This window comes from Trichosurus vulpecula, chromosome 9 (assembly GCF_011100635.1).
Source record: "Trichosurus vulpecula isolate mTriVul1 chromosome 9, mTriVul1.pri, whole genome shotgun sequence".
Lineage (NCBI taxonomy): Eukaryota > Metazoa > Chordata > Mammalia > Diprotodontia > Phalangeridae > Trichosurus > Trichosurus vulpecula.
In genome coordinates this window covers 140,368,778-140,391,429 of record NC_050581.1, presented here as the reverse complement: position 1 = coordinate 140,391,429, position 22,652 = coordinate 140,368,778, and the positions used below count along the sequence as shown (strand labels likewise).

Below are 22,652 nucleotides of genomic sequence, written 5' to 3'. Positions count from 1 at the left end.
TCAGGCAGGACATGGGTCCCAAGGATTTTTAATGTAAAAATCATACTAGTAGATTTTCCAGTTCCTAGTTTTGAACTTGCTTCAGGACTCTCTCTGACTTAACTCAAACCATACAGCCAAGTCTGTAGACAATCCACAGAAAGCAGATTCTCCTTTGTTCTTTGGCAGTTTCTCACTATCTAAGTAAAACATTGTATGCATGGATTTAACTATTTTCGGTGATCCCTAGAACTTGACCCTAATGAATGCAGAGGACCTTCTATAAAGCCATAAATATTTATCTTAGAAGGCCAAAGGTTTTCCCTAGGCACAGATTAAAATATTAATGTCTTGTTTTAAGATGAAGACAATGACACTTAAGCAGTCTTGGTCTTTTCTTAATTTAAGAGGAAGTGAAAGGACAAGACATTTATTTGGGGCATCATGTCCTCATACTGTTGACCTCTTCTAAATTTATAGGTTCTCAATAAAGAATCAGACTATCATTCACTGGTTTTTTTAAAAAAAAATTTTTCTTAAAAGTCGATCTACATATTCAGGGCAGTGGAGAAAGTGAAATTAATTGGAAACAGAGAGCTGATGCAATATTTATTACCCTTTCGAAGGCACTTGCTACTTACCTAGACTATTGTAGAGGCCTACTTCTGCCTCTATGCTCCAAAGTATCTTTTACTTATGCACACACACAGACACCCGATAATCAGGTTACTTCCAAAGCTCAAGAACTCCAACAGCTGTCCCTACTGTTTTTAGAGTCAATTGTGAACTCCGTTGCTAGACATTCAAGGCTCTTCACCACCTGCCACCCACCCACCTTCCCAGTGTTCTGTGCCTGGTTCCACTGCTCCCTATTGACTAGAATGCCTCTCCCTTCCAATCCCCCATGCTTGCTCAATTGCTGCCTAACCTTTGGAGGCTACCAACTTTGCTTTTGTCGTACTTGTTTCATTTTAATTTTTACAGTGGGAAAAACAACACCTGGACTACCTTGCTGACCTATTTCCAGGCTATTGAGGGTGGAAAGCTTTATAAGTTGTAAAGCATTTTGCCTACTAATCAAACGCCAAGGATTTATTAAGCAGCTATGTACCAGTCACAGTGCTAGGCACTTGGGATAAAAACATAAAGGATAAAACAATCTCTACTTTCAAAGAACTTCTATTTTAATGAATATTATTAATCATCATGATAATTACATCTTTAGTTACATTATTAAAATTCCATTATTCAACATAATGATGAAATTCCAGGGCCACTTCCTATAGGAAATGGTCCCTGATTCCCCTAGGCAGTAAAGACCTTCCTTCTCTCAACCTCAGAGTATGCTTTAACTGCACTATTTTTCTGCACCTAGATAAATATATATATATATATATATATATATATATATATATATATATATATATATATATGTATATATGTATATAATATATATAAAATAATATATATATAATATAAATAAAACCTAGCCCCGTATCTTAGTAGACTTTAAGCCCCTGTTCATGAAAGCAAGAATTTTCTTATCTAAACTTTTTATCTCTCCAAGTGCTTAACATGGGGCTCTGTGTTAATAATTGTCCACTGAATTGAATTACAACCTCATCAGCAATGCACTAAAAATTACTAAGTATAATTAATCAGCAGATAAGGCAAAACTTCTTGCTATTAAAATAAATCAAAATGAAATCTAAGTACTATAACATCCTCTCTCTCAAATTTATAGAACAGTAAATCCTGCTTCACGATGGATCGTTCCTTACCTTTCACTGCCAAGAATTTCCAATGAGTGCATTATACCCACTGTATCCATTTCCTAACCCACTCACTCTATCTCTCCTCCCTTGAATATTCTGGTTCCAAACCTGGTATCCTGCTGAAATCATTTTCTCCAATGCTCCTAATGATCTCTTAACTGCCAAATTCAAAGGCCTCAATTCATCATTCCTTATAATCTTTCTGCAAGAATGACATCATCTAATACAATCTGTTTAAAGCTCTGCTCCTGAGGTTGGCACAAGACACTGTCTTGGTTCTGATTCTTCCTTCTCAGGCCACTCTTCCTCTGGTCCTTTTTTTTTTGGTTGCTCTTCTAGCACTAGCCCCACAAACAAAGGCATTTGACAAGAATCTGTCCTTGTCTAATCCTCTACCCCACCTATGTCTTGGAAATAATATTTCTGATTCCCAGAACTCAACTCTCACTTCTATCGAGCTAATAGAATTGCTATCCTAAATCTCTCTGTGACCATTCTTTTGAATGCTCATCTAACCTTACAGCTGCCTGTTGTCTGATCTAGCCATATTGTCAACATCTTGATTTCAGGAACCTTGACTTGTATTTCTTTGCATCCCTCATGAAACCCAACACAGTGCTATGTCCCAAAGGATATGTTCCCAATGTACACTAATGCTACTGCTGAAAGTCAATGCTGTTTAATAATTCTAAATGCTTCCTCCCTACCAAGAGGCTGAAGAGCTGTCTAGGATTTCTATGGGCCTAGAACATAAGAAAATCAAAAAAGAAAAAAAAAAGAAAAGAAAATAGGTTTTCATCCTAAAAGATGAGATGACTACCATAGAAAGCACCAATAAGTAGAAAGTAGAGTAGTCTTTGTAGGTAATTTGGCATTTATAGTTACAAAAATAAATGAATGTGATTTGTCTTCATTTGTCTATAAGAATGAATAAATCCACTGGAGAGTTTTGGTGATTAAAAAAATATTTAAAGGCAAACATGAGCAAAGTTTCACTTGAACAAGGTCACCTCTTGAAAGGCAATATGAAATAAATGTGACATCTATTTAAATTCCAAGCTAGGAATCACCATTTGTTCAGTTCCCTTCTAGAAGCAACACCCTGAACATAAATGTCAAAAAAAGAGAGATTTCCCCAAATCAGGTATTTGAATCATCAAATATTACTGATGGTCTATCATCAATGTGACTCCTATGGTTACCGAGTAGGAGGTAATATGATGCATCGGAAAGAAAGAAGAGGAAATCTGAATCAAAAGATGTAAGTTTAAATTTAGGTTCTGCCACATACTAGCTGTATAACCTTGGAAAAGGGACTTTACCTCTGAACTTCAGCTTGCTCTTTTGCAAATTGAGGGGGTTTAAACTGGATGATTTCTAATTACTCCTTCTAGTTCTAAATCCTAGGGTCCTAAAGTCATCTACCTTTCCTTTATCACCTAAAGAAACACCAACAAGAAATATCTTCCTTATGTCCATTTGAACTCTCCCCCCTCCCAAAATATACAAAAGATCAAAGGAGAGACACATAACCAAGAATGAACACAAAAGTGAGGTTCAAACTCATGAGCTGTGTTTGGAAAGTTAAAAGACAAAAAGAAGCTCAGACCTGGGGAGAAGTGCTAACAAAAAAAGCTCTTAAAAAGCATGTTTGGGGAAAAGAGAACAATAAGTAAGGGAACACCTACTGTTTTGGGTGGAGTATATAATGTTCACATATGCCAGAGAGAAAGCAGACCTATGCAGCTCAAATTCTACTTCTCTCAGCTACAGCAGAGAGAAAAACCTCCAAAATGGACAGGGTAGAACAAGTCAGGTAAAGACGGAAATGAAACCTGAAGCAAAACAAATGAAAGTACAAGACCACCTCATTTCTTTAAATTACTTCAAGTCCAAAGGCCCAGTGAGTTCAGGGTACTAGGACTTGAAGAAATGAATGGAGAGCTACTACAGCCACAGTTTTTGAGAAATCACTGAAAGGAACAGAGGTACCAGAAAACTAGAGAAAAGCAAGTAAATTTCAAAATTTCAAAGTAAAATTTCAAAGAGCTGGGGAAGGGAGATGGATTCTGAAAATTATGGTATGGAGCAATGATCCAGAAAAAAATTAGTACTTAGAAGAGAGTATTTAGAATGTACTTAGAAGAGAAAATGATGATCATAAGAAGCTAACATTGGTTCATGAAGAAAAAGTCATGCCAAACTAACTTCATTTCCTTCTGCCCAATCCCATCCCACCTCAACAAGTATTAGGGTACGGGAAATACACAAAAAAACTGAATCATGATTCCAGCCAAGATATAGTTTTAAACAGGAGGAAGAAAAGTAGCTCACATAATAATAAAGTGAGATAGATTTCTAGCTGAACAATCACGTCAAAAAATATGTAATTAGTGGCTCCGTGTCAAGCTGAAGGAAGGTCATTTGTCAAATATCAAATGGTTCTATCCTTGGCCTCTCCAGTTAAATATTGAACAGTTTCCATGTATAAGGAATGAAATTATCGAGGAATAAGGAGGTAATCATCCAACTGTACTCTGTTCTGGTCAAGTGACATCTAAAGGATTGCGTTAAGGCCTAGGTGCCACATTTTATGAAGGACGAGAAGCTGGAATGCTTTCAGAGGAAGGGAAACACTAAAGTTAAAATGCTTTAGTATATGTCATATCAATACTGGTTAAAGAAACTGGGATGCCTAACCTACAGACGAGATAACCCAGGGGAACATGAGAGCCATCTAAATTATTTGGACGTTGACACACTGAAAAAGAATTAGATTTGTTCTGTTTGTCCCCAGAGAGAAGTAGAAACCAAACTGTTACAAAAGTTATAAAAAGACCGGTTTGATGTCAGGAAAAACTTGCAAACAATCAGTGGTAGCCACGAGTCAAATTGGTTGTCTTGAGAGATGCTGGGTTTCTCCTCAACAGGTCAACAGGCAAAGTCTATACATTGCATATACAAGTATGTATTGGATGTATGGATGTATATACATACAAGTATGTAAAGGATCACTGATGTTCTTGTAACTTTGAACTCTTGTGATGGTCTATACATTGTAGTGAGAATTATTTTTTCAAGTATGTACTGGATTAAAGGATCATTGATGTTCTTACTGATCAAACACTGTATGGAATAGCTAACATGTTGGATTACGAAGTCTGGTTCTATAAACAATATTACAAATTTCAGGGATAATGCCCCACGCGTGTGAACCTAATTACTGACACAAAGTCAGAAAGAGTTAATAGTGGGAAATGATGGATCAAAACTAACAAGTTGAAATTCAATACGGACAAATAGGTTCTGCAACTTAGAAAGAAAAAAGAAAAAATTTATATAAATCCATAATGGGGAAGATTAGCCCAACAGCAGTTAGTTAATAATAAACTCAAAATGGACCAAAAATGTGAACTAATGGCAAAAAAATTTACCATAACCATAGGTTACATTATACTTCTAAGTCACAGAAAATAACAGCAGAACCACTGTGCCCAAGGCAATCAAGAGGGAGGCTGCTTCTGTGGAGGGTGGAGGGGGAAGATGGGAAATGGAGATGGACTTGCCTGGGATGAGTCTATGGGCCAGGGTGGAAGGAGAAGCCTCTAGAACTTCCTATTATACTTATTCTTGCTAATTAGGTATTAAACTCATTTGTACCCTGGGAGCAGAGCCCTGACATCCCACCCAAGTTACTGTCCTTGGAAACAATCTTGGTGTCCTCTGTACTGGTCATTCTATATCTGGAAGATGGATGCTCCATTTTGTGATCGACATTTCAAGAAAGACAGTGACAAGTTGGAATATGTCTGGAGGAAGATGGCCAGAACAGTGATGGAATTTGAAATCATGTCAGGATAAGGGAACTGGAGATATTTAGCTCAGACTTGGTATGAAGATGAGATATTACAGCTGTCTCTAAAATTTGAAAGGTTGTCATTCTTTGCAGTTCCAGAAGTTAGAACTACAATGGCTAGACGTAAAAAGGAGCCAGGCAGCTTTCAGCTAAATACGATGAAGAATTTCTGATCAGAGGTGTCCCAAAATGGAGTGGAATACCTTATGAAATGGGACATTTGATGCTACATAAAGCAATGTTGTAGAGGGAATTAGCATATTGGTTCTGAAACCAGATTTGATTACTCTTTTAAAAACCTCTCCAAGTTTGGAGTCTGGTTCTCTAAACATTTTATTACAAATTTCAGTGACACTCCACACCACATATGAACCAATTCTTCACCTTTCAATTCCTCATTAACATTCCTCCATGTGTCCTGAACTCAAACCTTGGAAGGCTATTTCATGAGAAGCATACAGGGGGTAGAGTTTCAAAACTAAATTTGGACTTTTTGTACTTTTAAGGTCAAAATGTTTAACCACTTGCCATATCATTTGTGGGAATGTCCACTAAAACAAACAAAAAACCACAACACTCCAGACTTCATGTCATTTTGCAAGTGGTAGATACAGTTACAGCACTAGTACATCCCATTTACAGAGCATTCTACAGTTTATTTATCTAATTTGATCCTTGCAACAGTGCTGAGATATATTCAGAAATTATATACATTTTACACAGATGTAACAACAATGCTGCTTGCAGCTATTGTGGCTGTGTAAGGTCAATAACACCAGCACGCAGGAGGGCTGCTAGCATAGGTTCTTTGATCTGCTTTTCTAAGGAAAGCAACTTTAAGGGGTTTACAATCACACTTTAATTAAACATACATATATCATTCACTTAGTTCAGGGGAAAACGTCAACACTCTGAACTTCAAAGAAAACACAAACAAATTACATAAACAGAGCAAATAAAAAAAAATCAGCAGACAGGGTTTCTGTCTGTCTGTCCATAGCAATACACACATAGTTACGAGAGAGAGAGAGAGAGAGAGAGAGAGAGAGAGAGAGAGAGAGAGAGAGAGAGAAAGAAGCACCAACATCTGGGTTTTCAAAACTGGGGGGCTCCTTAACAGCTACCCAGAGTCTTGTCTGGTGAAATCACAAGAACTCTCTTCCAATCAGTGAGCTCCCAAAGCAAAATGCTAACTTCAGAGTATATACATACTTCTTCAGGGTCATCCCACAGAGGGCATCACAACCATGTGACTCAAACTCATGTGACTAAGGCTTTCTTGTGACCCAAGCAGGTCATCAAAGACCCCTGATTCAATCAAAGACTCTTGATTGAAACAATAGCAAGTCTCAATCAAAGGCACTTGATTACCTTAGTGCTGAGAAGAACTAGAACTCCAAAAGAAAAAAAGAGCAAAACAAAAAGTCCCACTTTGTTTGCTATTACCATATATGAAGAAGGCTGGAAAACAGTTAGGTGACATGCCCAATGTCACACAGTCATTAAATGGAAGAGCAGGGATGAGGCTACCACCCTTGGTGTAGGGCTGTCCCGAGTATAAAGCACTATGCTAGGAACCACAGATGGTACAAAGAATCCTAAGCCATTATCTCTGCCGTCCAGAAGTTTACAATCCAGGAAAATATAACATGTACATAAATAGCTATAGGACAAGACAGGATAAGTACCATATGAGTGCTACAGCCAAGCACTGTACAATTTCCAAACATGGAAGATGCTATCTTTTAAATAATCAAGGAAGGCATCTGGGAAAATGTGGAATTTGAATTAGGACTTAAAAGATGAATAGAATTTCAGCAGATAAAAAGGACCTGGGAATACCACTAGTAGGTCTCTATCCCAAAGAGATTAAAAAAAAAAGGAAAAGGATCTATACGTACAAAAATTTATAGCAGCTCTTTTAGTGGGAGCAAAGAATTGGAAATTGAGGAGCTGTCCATCAGCTGGGGAATAGCTGAACAATTTGTGGGTATATGATTGTGATGAAATACTATGTTACTATGAAAAATGATGAGCAGAATGCTCTCAGAATAACCTGGAAAGACTTACATTAACTGATACAAAGTGAAGTGGCAAGAACCAGGACATCACTATATACTGTAACAGCAATATTGTACAATGATCAACTGTGAATGACTTAGCTATTCTCAGCAATATAATGATTTAAGACAATCTGGAAGGACTTGTGATAACAAACGCTATCCATCTTCCAGAGAAAGAACTAATGGAGTCTGAATGTAGATCGAAACATGGTTTTTTTTACCATTCTTTATTTTTCTTTTTTTTCTTTTTTTATTTTTCTTGGGTTTCTTTTTGTCTATGTTGTCTTTCACAATATGACTAATATGGAAATATGTTTTGCATGACTGCATATGTCTAACCTATATCAAATTGCTTGCTTTCTCAATAAGGGGAGAAGGAACGGAGGGAGAAAATTTGGAATGGAAATTTTTAATAAATCAATGTCAAAAATTCTTTTTACATGTAATTTCAAAAAAAATGAAATATTAAAGTTCTTTTTTAAACAGAACTAGGAAAACAACACTCCAGGTCTATATGGGTATTATCAGTACAGATAGAGATTTATATTTCAAATGTAATCCCCAACTCCTTTGCAAAACCAATGTATAAAAAGATAAGAGAAAGTAAGTTATTCTTTCAAGATCTAGTCCTCAAATCCACAAAAGACAAGAGCACAGAGTAAGGACTGAGTTCTAATCCTGTCATTATGGAGGATCTTGCATGGGCTATAACCAGACTGTAATGAACAAATCCCTCCATATGAAATTTATAAAAGCAACTGGCATTAATACTGCTTGTAAAGAGACAATACAATTACTGAGCTCAGAAGAACAGTGTTTCATGCCTAATGTAGGTATTAACTGCTTTTCTTTTTTTTTTTTTTCAAAAAACTCCCAAGATTTGGGGCTACTTGTACCTTTCCCCAGGATTCTAGAATGAAATGTTTTTCTATGAGCAGATCTAAGCATCAGCCCAAAAGTAAGTGGAAGAAACTTGATTGGGCTGCTGCTAGAATATGGTATTCTACTCCAACCTTAGGATAAATAAATGCTCAAATCCGATTGGTATAATCTCACTGAGCTTTTTATTTTTACTTATTTGAATGAAGAGCCTGTGGGGAAAAAAGGCAGGTTACAAGGGTGAGAATAAATTACACCAGCATTTGATCTGCTGTTTTATAATATATTTTCAGTACTTAAAGTGAGTGTTGTAGTAATGCCTAGTGTTACTGCTAAGAATCATAAAACAGCAGACTTGTTTAAACAGCTGAAGTCCTCCAATTAGAGGAAAAACTTCCACCAATAAGAAAAGATGAACGAACATTCCTCAGATCATCTGGGTCTTGAAAGCTACACCACAGGATGTACCAACCCTACTGAGACATCTTGGCAGTGGGTTTTGTTTTTTAAAAAAGGAGGAAGGATATTTATATTTCTAATAAGGTAGTTATGCACACAACTATCTGGCCAGTAGGGGAGGAGAGAGAACCTTTCTAAAGAAAACCGGGGATGGGGCCTTGGAACAGACTTACACATGTGACCTTCCGGTAGATTTGGGCAGCATTCTGGCATTCTGAGTAGGGATATTCTGAGGTAGCCATTTCCAGCATACACATCCCAAAGGCATAGACATCGACAGATTCATCGTAGTGCTCTTCATACATCTCTGGGGCCATGAATTCGGGGGTTCCTGGGCATATAAAAAAAGAAGCATAAAAATTAACCTGAATACCAAAGGCTGCTCTCCTTTGGCACTCTTCAAAATATATAGCAGTCTGGATTTAGGGAGCAAAACAAGAAAAATTTTTAAAATATAATACAGAAACACAGAATCTAAAAGCTGGAAAGAACTGACTGCTAGTGCCTTCCCCTCTAAGTTTACCCCCCAAGTATGTACTTAGATTTTAATGTGTCATCTCCCTCTTTAGAATGAAAGTTCCTTGAGGCCGGTGACTACTCTGTTGTGTTTCTTGGCCTTCCTTTGTATCCCCACCCCTAAGCAGAGTACTGGGCACACAGTAAGCACTTAAATGTCTGTTACCTGACCAGGCAGAGACCTATGACTAAGTAATGACTTACTTAAGTCCAAGTGGTACCTAAGCATGAATTCCTTCTACAGAGTTTCTCCTAGGAGGGGGCTTCTAGCCTTTGCCTGGAAAAAAGCACTGCAGGGAGGTGACAGCTATAATCTCCTGAGAGAGCTGAAAAGAACCCAGGACTGGACTGAACCCAGGACATATTACAAAGATATAAAAATGAGTTATACACATAACTCAAAAATGAAAATTAATACAAGTGGAGTGGCATCACCAAATTATAATGATTTAAGAACTAAAAGATTCCTACTTAATAAGTGAATAAGATGCCATGATGAAGAAATAAGATAATGCATTTTCTTCTGAAAGGACCAACCATTCAGCATCATACTATTTTAATCTTTAATACATGAATTATCAAATAAGAAACACCTATTAGACACTCCAGGGTTTCCAAACTTTTTTGATTGCACAGTATCATCAATTAGAAAAAAAAACTGAACATGTTTCTCACCCCTAATATATGTATAATGGCAGGAAGAGTGCATAATGGAAAAGAGTATTGAATTTGAAGTCAGGAAGACCTGAGTTAAAATTCTCCCTCAGACACAAATTAGTTGGATGACCCCAGGCTAGGCAAAATGGAATGATAATGAGGGTTGTTGTGGGCATTCAGTAAGAAGCATATTATAAAAGCTAAAGTGCCATATAAATGTTAGTATATTTATTTATTTATAACATGTACCATCATGCTAATAATTACTAATATTAGAAAATTTATAAGAAAATAAAAATTAAGTAAGGATGTGATAAAGATGAAATGACAGTTGATCCCAGAGTGACTAAGAAGTCATTGGAATTTACTAAGTAGGGCAGTGACATGGTTAGATTTACATTTAAGATGGAAATAGAGAATGGGAAGATTTTAGTGAGGCTATTATAATAGTCGAAGGAGATAGGGGTGAGGGAGTAACTATGTGAGAAGAAAGAAGTGGGTGGATATGAGTTGTTGTGAAGGTAACAATGATAAAATCTGATTAAATGAATAGATTATTCATTTATCAGTAATCAATAAATAAACTGATAAATAATTAATATCAATTATTAATGTATTATTGTTAATTAAGTGAATGGGGAGAGGGAAAATGAGAATGATGCCAACATTGTAAACCTGTGACTGGGATGAAGACTGTGACCTCTTCAGAAATATGGAAGATTGAAAGAAGGGATTAGTTTAGAGGCGGTGAAGGATGGTGGTGGTAATTCTTTTCTAGAAATATTGAGTTTGAGATACCCATAGGACACCAAATTTGAAATGTTCAGTAGTCAGCTTGCGATGTGGGACAGAAGCTCAGGAGAGAGACTTGGGCGGGATTTAGTGAACTGGGAGTCAGCTGCATAGAGATGACAATTAAACCAAAGAGTACTGATCAAACCACTAGGTAAGAATATAGAGAGATATTCAGTCAACAAGCATTTATTAAGTACTTAGAAAAGGGCCCAAGACAGAGCCTTGAGGTACACCCACAGACATTCTACAGGAGAGGATTCAATAAAGGACAATGAGAAGGTACAGAAAGGCAGGTAGAAGGAGATGTAAGGGAAAACCATGTGGTGAACAGCCTAAAAAAGAGAGAAGAAATATATTCAGGAGGAGATAGTAATAAGCATCTTCAAATGCTGCACCAAGATCAAGAAGGACTACGAATAAGAAAAGGTTATCAGATTTGGCAACATAAGAGATTACTGGTACCTTCGAATAGAACAGTTTCAATTGAGGGAAAAAGTCAAAGACAGCAAAGAAATTAAGAACTTAAAATATCATAAGGAGGGCAGTGCCCTCAATGGAAAAAAATGAAATTCAGAAGCATTTTGAAGTAAAGGTAGTATAAATAAACCCTATCCTTTCTCCTCTTGGTCTAGTTGCTCTTTTTCACAGAAAAATGCAACGTGCTTGTGTTTGCAGGTACTCAAAGTACTACATTAATTTCACATTTAAAAAAAATTCAGAGAGGGAAATATTGCTAGAATAAAAATTTTATCATGGAAAACCCCACTGACATTGCATGGAAAGCCAGGGATTTGTGGGATAAAATTTGGTTCATAGGATCAAATTTAGAGCATGGGACCAATCATCTCTCATATCTTTTTCCAGATCTAAACATCTTAGGGTGCTATAAATCTAAAAGGAGCACTGAGCTTAAGACAAACTTAATTTGTTTTTTCATCCCCTAGGCCTGTCATTTGACTGCTTAACAAGGTATTCCAGGTTGGTACATGAAACTAAATCCATGAAAAAAACTACGCAGAGGAAAATGACTTAGAAAGTAACCTAATGTGACCCTAGAGCCCTACTATGCAGGCCTAGAAGCATCTGCTCTGAATTAAATGGCCACTTAACCCCTTTCCAGTGTGTCTCTGCACTCTGAGATCAGCCAAAGTATAAAAGTACCCTGGAGATAGGCCTGTCTCTCAGTCCTGATGGTGGCACAATGTTAGCTGGAGAACCACACCAACTCCAGCCACTGCCTTTTTTGAACCCACTCTCCTCGCCAACTAGTGATCCTCACACTTCTAGTTCCATAATAGGAAACCATCAAAAGGTGGAATATGTGCTTGTAAAGAGATTTTTATCCTCCAAAGAGGAAAGGCTGGGGTGGGGGTGTGGAGACTTAAGACAGATCAGGTGTGAGTTGAGAGTACCTAGAAGCACCTGTGAGTCAGGAAACTGTTTTTTTTTTCCTCTGTCATTAATTCACTATGTGATCTTGAACATCTCTGAGCCTCAGTTTCTTAATATCCATATAATAAGGGGGTTGGGATGAGCTGAGCTCTATGGTCATCCATAGCTCTAAGCTTCTCTGGACTATGACCAAGTGCAAGGGTAGAGAAAAGCAAGACAAGATTTGATGAGTAAGAGAATATAGTGCATCAATTAGGAATAATTCTAATTAAATTCCATAGAGAAGGAAGTTTTAGCAATTACCAAAAAAAGGAAATGTTTACTTCCCTTGTCCAAAGAACCATAATTTTTTAAAAATTACTTTGAAAAATTATCTTAACACAATTCATCTGTCTGCTACAGGCCTGTAGTGATTTTATCTTGACTGGCACTTCTATGAATTGATAATAAAGGCAGCAGTGGATGAAAGGAATCAACAAAGGCTATTTATTTTAACCTTCAACTTCAATTTATTCAATTGGCTTTTTGCTGAGTGCTCCCACATCACCTGGTACAACATAGAATGCTACTTCCATGCTTCAAGCAGCTTTTCACAGCTTCAGACAGCAGATCAAAACTGCTTCCAGCCAGACCTGCAAAGTTGTAAGAAGTTTCTTAGCCACTAGCAGGGCTGGCTCTGTTCAGATTAAGTAGGCAGTGGAGACAGCATTACTTTTAGTCCTAGGGATGGGAGAAATAAATGGAAACACAGTCCTTATTCACAAAAATGTTGCAGAGAGAATTCTTAGTTAAGCACAGGTTATACTTGATATCTTCTGAGGTCAACTGAGGAAGAGCTAATCAAAGTATTAAATATGAATGTAGCAAAATACCATTGTGATTTAAGAAATGATGAGGGTGATGGTTTCAAAGAAATTTGGCAAGAACAGTATGAACTGATGCAGAATGTGGTGAGCAGAAGCAGAACAATTTATATAAGAATAGCAATTATGAAACCCTTTAGTACTCTGGTCAATACAATGACCGCTTGATTCCAGAGGACTCATCATGAAACATACTATCCACTACCTGAAAGAAGGTGATGGACTTCTGGCGTGCATACATTTTTTAGACATGGCCAATGAAAGAATGTTTTGCCTGGCTACATATTTTTGTTATAAAGGTTCATTTTGCTTTTCAATTGGGGAGGGAAAGAAAATAGATTTTTGTTCATTGAAATATAATAATGTTTAAAAAGGCATGGAACAAAAATACTCCAGATGTATTTTGATTTGAGTAGTGAAAGTGGAACTATTACTTGCCTCAGTTGGGGCACCATTCTTCTCTTAATGAAGCCTATGATCTCATTAGTTCTTTTGAATGCCATATTGCACTGCTGAATTATATTGATATTCAAGTCCACTAAAACTCACAAATCTATTGCACAAGGGCTGTTGATTAACCAAGTCACCTCCAACACATGAAATTAACTTAAGCTGATTTGTGGAGTTGAGTTTTTGAAACTAAGTGTAGGAGGCATCGTGCCTAGGGCTAGGGCTTGTCTCACTTGTACCTCTCTTGGTCAAAGCATGTCTAGATAACTGACATATTTTAGAAAGGATGTTTATTAGCTTTAAGCAACCAGAAGCGTGGCACCAGGAGGGTCCAGATCCTACCATACAAGGGCAGGTTGAAAGAACTAGGAATATTTAGCCTGAAGAATATAAGACATAGAAGGGATGGGGCCGGGGTGGGGTGGGGGGTGGGCGGTAAGGACAGAATGCCTATAATGAAGTAGCTGCTGATTTGTCACATGAAAAGAAGACTGGACTTGCTTGGCCCCAGAGGGAAAATAGTGACAAGAATACATGGAAATTTCATAGAGGCTGATTTGGGCTTCATGTATTGAAAAATGCCTTAACAATTAGAGATCTTTAAGATGCAGCTCAGGCTTTGGCATGAAATTGTTCCTAATCTCCCAAATGCTAGTGCCCTTCTCTCCCAAGCTACTTTATATGAATATGTGTGTATGTATATAGACTTGTTGTCTACCCTCACTAAAATGTAAGCTCATTGGTGAGTAGGGATTGTTTAATTCTTTGTCAATGAATCCCCAATACCTAATATGGATGCCTGGTACAGAGTAAGTGCTAAATACCTGTTGATTGATTGATTTCCACAAGGGGGACAGGCCACCTCTAAGGTTAGTAAGTTTCTGCTCACCAGAAGTTTTCAAGCAAGACTGAATTACCATTTGTCACATATATTGTATGTGAGGTCTTTAGCTAGATAAAGGTTAGTCTAAATGGCCTTAGAGGGTCCCTTGCAACAGAGATTTCATGATTCTGACAATACGTGTCTCTAGTATATGTCATCTTACTGGCTTCTGACTATCTTTCTAGCCTGGCCTGCCAAGATTCCTTGGCATCTTGACCCTATTACACAGAACTATCCCTCAACTACTGAGGGGACCTCAAAAGCAAGCACATAAAATGTCACGGTTGGGATAGACTTCAGAGGCTAGTTCAGCTTGAACTGAAACAAGAATCCTATCTATAAAATATCAAAGATCATCCAGCCTTTGCCTGAAGACCTCCAGACCTCCAGTCAAAGGAGAACCCATTCTAATCCACTTTTGGACAACTCTTCTTTCTTTCTGATCCTAAGCAATGTCAATGCTTTTTTGAGTACATAACAAATTGACAGCCAAAATTCCCAAATGCTCTAGACAGTTTTGCTTCTTGAATAGATCCAGTGGGAAAAGAGTGACTGTAGCATACATTCAAATCAATGAGCATTTATTATATGGTTTCAAGCTGTGTTTTCTATCTGTCTCAAATTAAACACAAGTGGGCATGAGCCAGCAGATTCTACAATATACAAGCTGCTCCCGGGGAGTAAACAGGCGCCTCTGTATCAACACTTTTAGGTCACTTGGGTGCCACTGATGTCTCTGAAATAACCATTTACAAAGTGATCCCTTGACAACCTATAATAGGTGATGTGGCTTCTCAGAATACCTCATTTTGCCCCAGTGACTCTATGGGGGAGGGCCATATGCGTTAAAAAAAGGTTAAGAGCTCATTACTGATGAATGGACTCAATCTCCCTACTAATAAAAGTATCCAAAATAAATGCAGCCATTTGTGGGTTGTCTGTGGCATGTACTTATTTTCAGGGTGCTTTACAAGCTCACTCCCACTGGAGTCTCGATATCCCTGAGTAATAACAAGTGTAAGGTTTGCTGTTTCTATATAACAAATTAGGAAGATGAGGCCCCAAGAGGGGAAGTGACTTGCCCAAGGTTTCACAGCAATGGGGCAGCAAAGGTGGGGACCTAGCCAGATCCTCTGTCTCCAAACTGAGTGATTTTTCTATTATCAGACAGCGCTGTGTCAAATACAAACGATGTAATCACTTCCAATGATTTTTATTCTGCTAACAAACACACATATAGGTTCTGTAAAGTCTTATGACATAAACTACCCTATAAAAATCTGTTTCATCAAAGTGCATAACCCAACATTTGGGTGCCAATTACACAGCACTATAAAGGATGGTGTATCCAGGACCCAGGAAGCACATAGTATTCTTTGGAAAAGGAGGTAAGATGTTTCTCAGTCTTCATTAAGGCTGGACAGATAAAGTAATTTATTCTGGCAAAAATCATTTGAAAATCCCAAAGTCCAACATTTTTCATAAGATCATAGATTCAGAATCAGCAGGAGCTTTTTGTATAATCCAGTTTAACCTTTCCCCTCCCCACCTTATCCTACAGATAAAGAAAGTGAGATTCCAAGAAGCTTGCCCGAGGTCAGACAGGCAATAACAAAGGTCAGACTTTTAATCAGGTCTTTTGCCTCCAAAGCACTACCACCACCTTGCATTTAGTATCTTCTTATTCCATCCCACCACTTACATAACTTTCAATATGGCTACAATTTTCAATCCTTTACAACATAACCTAAAATAAGACTCAAGTTCTACTAGCTCATCCAAGAACAAGCTGTGTGATCTTGGGGAAGTCACTTATTGTTGCTAGCCATCAGCATAGTTTTTTAGAACCCAGGGTCAGCCCCACATGGCAAGGAACTGGCCAAAGACTATTGCAGCACTTATAAACACATACTTATGCCTATATAAATAACTATCATAACAATAACCTTGTTCCCTAGATGTTTTTTTTTATTCATCACTTTATTTATCTTCCCAACTAGCATGGAAACTCCATGTAGGCCATTTCTCGAGCCCTTTTCTGTATTACACAATGCTTATCCCAGCACTATATACATTTCAGGCATTCAAAAAACATTAATTGATTTCCTATATAAATTAAGTTGCTCATCAACTTTTAAAACATTTTCCACTCCCCCCCATTATTTGATATACTTCTGCACATGACAGCAATATCAATAAGACAAGAGAAAGAAATTAAAGGAATAAAGATAGGTAAAGAAGAGATAAAAACTATTCCTGTTTGCTGATGATATGAGGGCTAACTTGGAAAATACAAAGTTGCAAAGTTTCAGGGTATGAAATAAACTTTAAAAATCACCTCCATTTCTACATAATAATAATAAAACACAAGAAGCAATCATGGAAAGGGAAGCCCCATTACAAATAACTACAAAATCCAAGAAATATCTGGTGATCAATCTCCCAAAGTACAAAATAGACTTGCATAGATTAAATTATAAAATGCTCCTTAAAGAAATAAAGAGCAACTTAGCTGGAGGAATATCCCGTGCTCATGGTTGGGCCATGCCAACATAAAAAAAAATAACAATACTACCAAAATTGATTTACACTTTTAGTGCTATGCCAACCACCTTAAAAAAAGGACTGAAGTAAAGAACATGAAGGAACATAACACTATGTTCACAGCAGATGAGGGGAAAAATCATAAAAGATTATAAAAATTTTTACAGATAGATGGAGGAAAATACAAACTTAACTCTTGTAACTTTAAATGTGAATGGATTAAACAATTCAATAAAACAAAAAAGAGTAACAGATTGGATAACAAAATCCTACAATCTGCTGCTTACAAGAAACACACTTTAAAAACAAAGACATTCACAAAATAAAACTGAAGTGATGGAAAAAAATTTACTATGCATCAAGTGAATCGAAAAAAGCAGGAGTGGCAATTATGCTTTCAAAGCAAAAATAAACATTCCAAATATAAATAAAAAGGGATACTGCAATATCAATCAAATTGCCAAAGGGATATTTTACAAACATTGATAAAACAGTAACAAAATTCATTTGTAGAAACAAAAGATCTATAACATCAAAGGAAATGACGAAAAGAAGGGATGAAGAGTAAGTAGATCTTCCAGATTTCAAACTATATTATAAAGCAGCAGTCATTGAAACCATTTAGTATTAGCTAAAGAATAGAAAGATAGATCAATGGAACAGATTAGACAAAGGTATTTCAGAAACAACAGAACTCAATTACCCAGTGTTTGGTAAAGTGGAAACTATAAGGTATCTAGGGAAAGGTTCTCTATCTGATAAAAACTGTTGGGAAAATTGGAAAGCAATCTGGCACAAATTAGGCTTACACCAACAATTTATATCACATTTCATAATATATTTTAAATGGATACATGACCTTGCTATTAAAGATCAGACTATAAAAAAAATTAGAAGAAAAACAGAACATATACATTTCACAGCTATGGGGAGAGGATATATTCTTAACTAAACAAGACAAGAGATAGAGAAAATTTTAGTTGTTGTTCAATTGATTCAGTTGTGTCTGACTCTTTGTGACTCCATTTGGGGTTTTCTTCTGTTCTTTTTTTTTTTTTTGAGGGGGGAAGGCAGGGCAATTGGGGTTAAGTGACTTGCCCAAGGTCACAAGGCTAGTAAGTATGTCAAGTGTCTGAGGCTGGGTTTGAACTCAGGTCCTCCTGACTCCAGGGCTGTTGCTCTACTCACCGCATCACCTAGCTGCCTCTATATAGGGTTTTCTTGGCAAAGACACTGCAATGGTTTGCCATTTCCTTTTCCAATTCATTTTACAGATGAGGAAACTGAGGCAAACAGGGTTAAGTGACTTGCCCAGGGTCACACAGCTAATAAGTGTCTAAGGCCAGATTTGAACTCTGGAAGATGAATTTTCCTGACTCCAGGCTTGGTGCTCTATCCATTGCACCACTTAACTGTAATTCCAGAAGGCAAAATACATAACTTTCATTACTTGAAACGGAAAAATTTCTGCACAGACAACATTAATGCATCTAGAATGAGAAGGTAAGTGATCAAATCGGGGAAAATCCTTATCATCAAACTTCTCTGATAAGGGTTTTCTCTCTATGATACGTAATACATTGTAAATATGTGTATACATACATATAAATATACACACGTGTGTGTATATGTATGTATATACTAAGAGTCATTCCTCAACAGATCAATGGTCAAAGGATATGAACAGTTCTCAAAAGAACAATTACAATGTATTCATGACCACATGAAAAAATGCTCCAAATCACTAATAATAAGAGAAATGTGAATCAAAAAATGTTGCACATCATACCCACTAAAACTGGCAAAAATGACAAAAAAGGGCAACAGTCAACGTTGGAGGAGTTGTAGAAAAATAAGCACATAAATATACAATTGGTGAAACTGTGAAAGGGTAGAACAATTCAATCTGAACTATGCAATTTAAGTGACTAAAACATTCACATCCTTCAAAGCAGAGTCCATTAGTGGGTTTATACCCAAGGAAACCATTAATAAGAAAAAACCCTCCATTATAATAAAAAAACATTTATAGTAGTACTTTTTGTGATGGCTAAGAATTAGAAACAAAGTAGATGCCCATCAATTGGGGAATGGCTAAAAAACAAACTGTGATACATGAATGTAACGGAATATTACTGTTCTGTAAGAAATGATGTGTGTGATGAATACATAGAAGGATGGAAAGATTTATATGAATGATACAGAGTGAAGTAAGCAGAGCCAAGGAAACAATATACACAGTAACTACAACAACGTAGATGGAAAAGGATGACATACCTAAATAACCAAAAGTAAATGTAACAAAATCATAAAAATCAAACGGGACTCGTTGAAGAAATATGAGAAGATATTCCCAACCTACCCTTTCATGTAAGTGGGAGGTACACAGGTATTAAAGCATGTTTTCAGATGTTTTTAACGTATCGATCATTTGTGCTGACTCTCCCCACCCCTTAAAAAAATTCTACTTGTCATATGGGATGACTCCCTGGGATGGGGAGAGGGAGGGATACTTGAGATAACTATGTTAATGTAAGAAACAAGAAATATAAATGAAAGTTTAAAAAAAATTCACTATTTATCTATGATCTGAGCACTCTTCTTTCGTGGCAAATGGTTTTCCTTAAGTAATTTTTTTTGACAGGAGAAAAGTTGACACAGTCTTATAATACTACTGTTTGTATAACACTTTCAAGTGTTTTCATTTGATCTTTTCAACAACACTGCGTATCGTCATCATTATCCAAGCTAACGTTAGAAGCTAACATTACAAAGTTACCAGCAGAATCCTTCTAAAAAACTGGAGTTAGATAAAATTCTTATGATGTTTTTAACTTCCAATATGACCTTTTGATTTCATCAGAATGTCCCCTTTTCACCCAAATTAGAACAGCAAGGGTATAGGTGTGATTTACTGTTTTTTAAAGACTCAGAGAATGCATTCCATGAAAAAAAAAGATAAGCAACCTACATATTTATTTGCTTGAACATTTTGATTCTAACCATTCCAGTTATTCCATTATCCTTGTAAAATGCATTTATCAGTCTTAATAGGAGATAGCTGTAATGAGAGCTCATGTTACTTCTTCTCTAAGAGGTGAGTAAGTATATTGGCTCTGGAGCAGAGCTAAAGGTCTGTGGAATAGTGGCAAAGGAAGCAGAAAGGTTCCACAGTAATTGTTTTTATGACAAGAGCACTAGTCATTAAGAGAAACTACATTTTACCATGATTAGCCTGCTAATATAACATAGAAATTGAATTGGCTTTTCAAACACCTTGACAGCATCTTGTTGAATAAATGGATTAAAAATAAAGGATGACAAGGCTTCTCTTTATAGACTGAAATTATAAATTATTGGGCAGAATATGTTTGGAATTTTAACACTATTTGGGAGAGGTGCCAACTGTACTGAATGTATCCAAATAACCAAAGCCCAATCATATTTATTCCTTAAGAGAACAAAAAACAAACAAAATTTATCTAGACTGACATCTTGTTTTGCAACTGTGATGCACTTATTATATAAAATATTATTTACTGTGGCAATTCACTAGTGGTTTACCATCCCAAACCCCCTCCTCCAGTCAGCATTCAACAAGGATAGAGCAAGCCATGTGTTCAATGCTGTAAATACAGAGACAAAACCAAAACCTCTGCCCTTAAGATGCTTACCACTTCTGAGATGATACGTTATGCAGATAGATAAGTAAATTCAAAGTAGTCTTAGGAGGGAGAATACCAACGACTCCTATGAAAGGCCGTATATGAGATAACACCTGAGCAGAGGCTTGAGGAAAGCTACAGATAGAGAGGTAGAGCTGAGGGGGGAATGTATTTAAGACATGATGGATATTCTGTACAGAGGATGGAGACAGAATGCCAAATTCAGGGAGGGAACTGCAAAACAGCTTGTGTGGCTACCAAGATGTAGGATATGCAAAGGTAAGCAATGTGAAAAAAGTCTAGAACAGCAGGCTGAAACCAGATTATACAAGACTTTCAATTCTACACAGAAGTGTTTGTATTTTATCCTAGGGACAACAGGGAACCACTGGAAACAGAGGAATTATAGCCAGACCTGCACTTCAGGAATATTATTTGGGTACTTGTATGGAAACTGGATTGGGTAGAAGAATGATTGTAGGGAGACCATCAGGTTGTTCAGCCTTTTCAGTTGTGTCTGACTCTTTGTGACCTCATTTGTGACCTCATTTGTGGTTTTCTTGGCAAAGATACTAGAGGAGTTTGCCATTTCTTTCTCCAGCTCATTTTACAGATGAGGAACTGAGGTCAACAGGGTTATGTGACTTGCCCAGGGTCACACAGCCAGGAAGTGTCTGAGGCCAGATTTGAACTCAGAAAGATGAGCCTTTCTTACTCCAGGCCTGGAACTCTATCTACCGTGCCACCTAGTTAACCTGTTAGGTTGTTCTAATAGTCCAGACAAGAAGAGACAATTATATGAACTATGTGGTTGCCTAGACTGAAGCAAAGAGATAGATGGCAAAGGTGTAGAGGTAAATTAATAAGCCTTGGAATGTGATTGGAATTTGAGGACAGTAAAGTGTTTAGGATGGTGCCAGGTAGATGGGAGGAATGGTGGTACTCTAAGCAAAAAGAGGGAAGTTTGGAGAAGGGAAGGTTTTAGTCAGGTCTTCTCATTAAATGCAATTTCTTTGGAAAATACTAGACTTTGAGATACCTATGGGAAATCCAGGTAGAACTGTTTGGCAGACAGTTGGTGATATGGGACTAGATGCAGGGATGGGGAACCTGCGGCCTCAAGACCACATGTGGCTCTCCCTCTAGGTCCTCAAGTATCCATTGGAATGAATCCAAATCTTTTTATTAAGGGGATTTGTTCTGTGAAGTTTGGATTCAAAGGGCCACACTTGAGGACTTAAGGGAGGGCTACATGTGGCCTCAAGGCCACAGGTTCCCCACCCCTGGACTGGAGCTTGGCTGGATATAAAAATCCGGGAGTCACCTCTATATAGATGACAATTCAACACAGATGAGATCAATGAGATCACTAGAAGAGGGAAGAAAAAAGAACTTAGGATAGAACTTTGTGGAATAACCTCACTTCTGAGGAGAGAGCTAGTAAATAAGAATGGGAAGGAATGGTCAGACAGACAGGAGACCTGGAAAGAGCAGGGTCAGAAGAACTGAGGGAAGAGACAGCATCCAAGAGAAGGGGAGGTCGATGCCACCAAAGCAGTGGAGAAGGCAGGACTTAGGATGAAAAAAGCTATCCATCCCCAGAGAAAGAACTGATGGTATCTGAATACAGATTGAAGCACAATTTTTTTTTTTACTTTATTTTTCTTGAGTATTTTTTTGTCTATGTTTTCTTTGACAACATGACAATTATGGATATGTTTTGCATGACTATACATGTAAAACATATAGAATTGCTTGCCTTTTCAATTTAGGGGCGGTGAGGAAGGAAGAGAATTTGTTTCAAAAATGAATGTTAAAATTGTTTTTACATGTTACTGGAGAAAAAGAAAATACTTAAAAAAAGAAAAAAGGTCAT

General features: G+C 37.1%; 1 protein-coding gene across 12 annotated transcripts in view; it reads right to left on the bottom strand.

Annotated features, from left to right (window-relative positions):
* Nucleotides 1–22,652, bottom strand: part of WNK2 (WNK lysine deficient protein kinase 2) — a 226,545-nt gene that overhangs the window by 112,022 nt on the left and 91,871 nt on the right. For all 12 annotated transcript variants that reach the window (XM_036737448.1, XM_036737451.1, XM_036737450.1 and 9 more), the window contains exon 5: nt 9,185–9,342. In XM_036737448.1, coding sequence (XP_036593343.1) covers nt 9,185–9,342 — 158 coding nt within the window. The remainder of the gene's footprint in view (nt 1–9,184; nt 9,343–22,652) is intronic.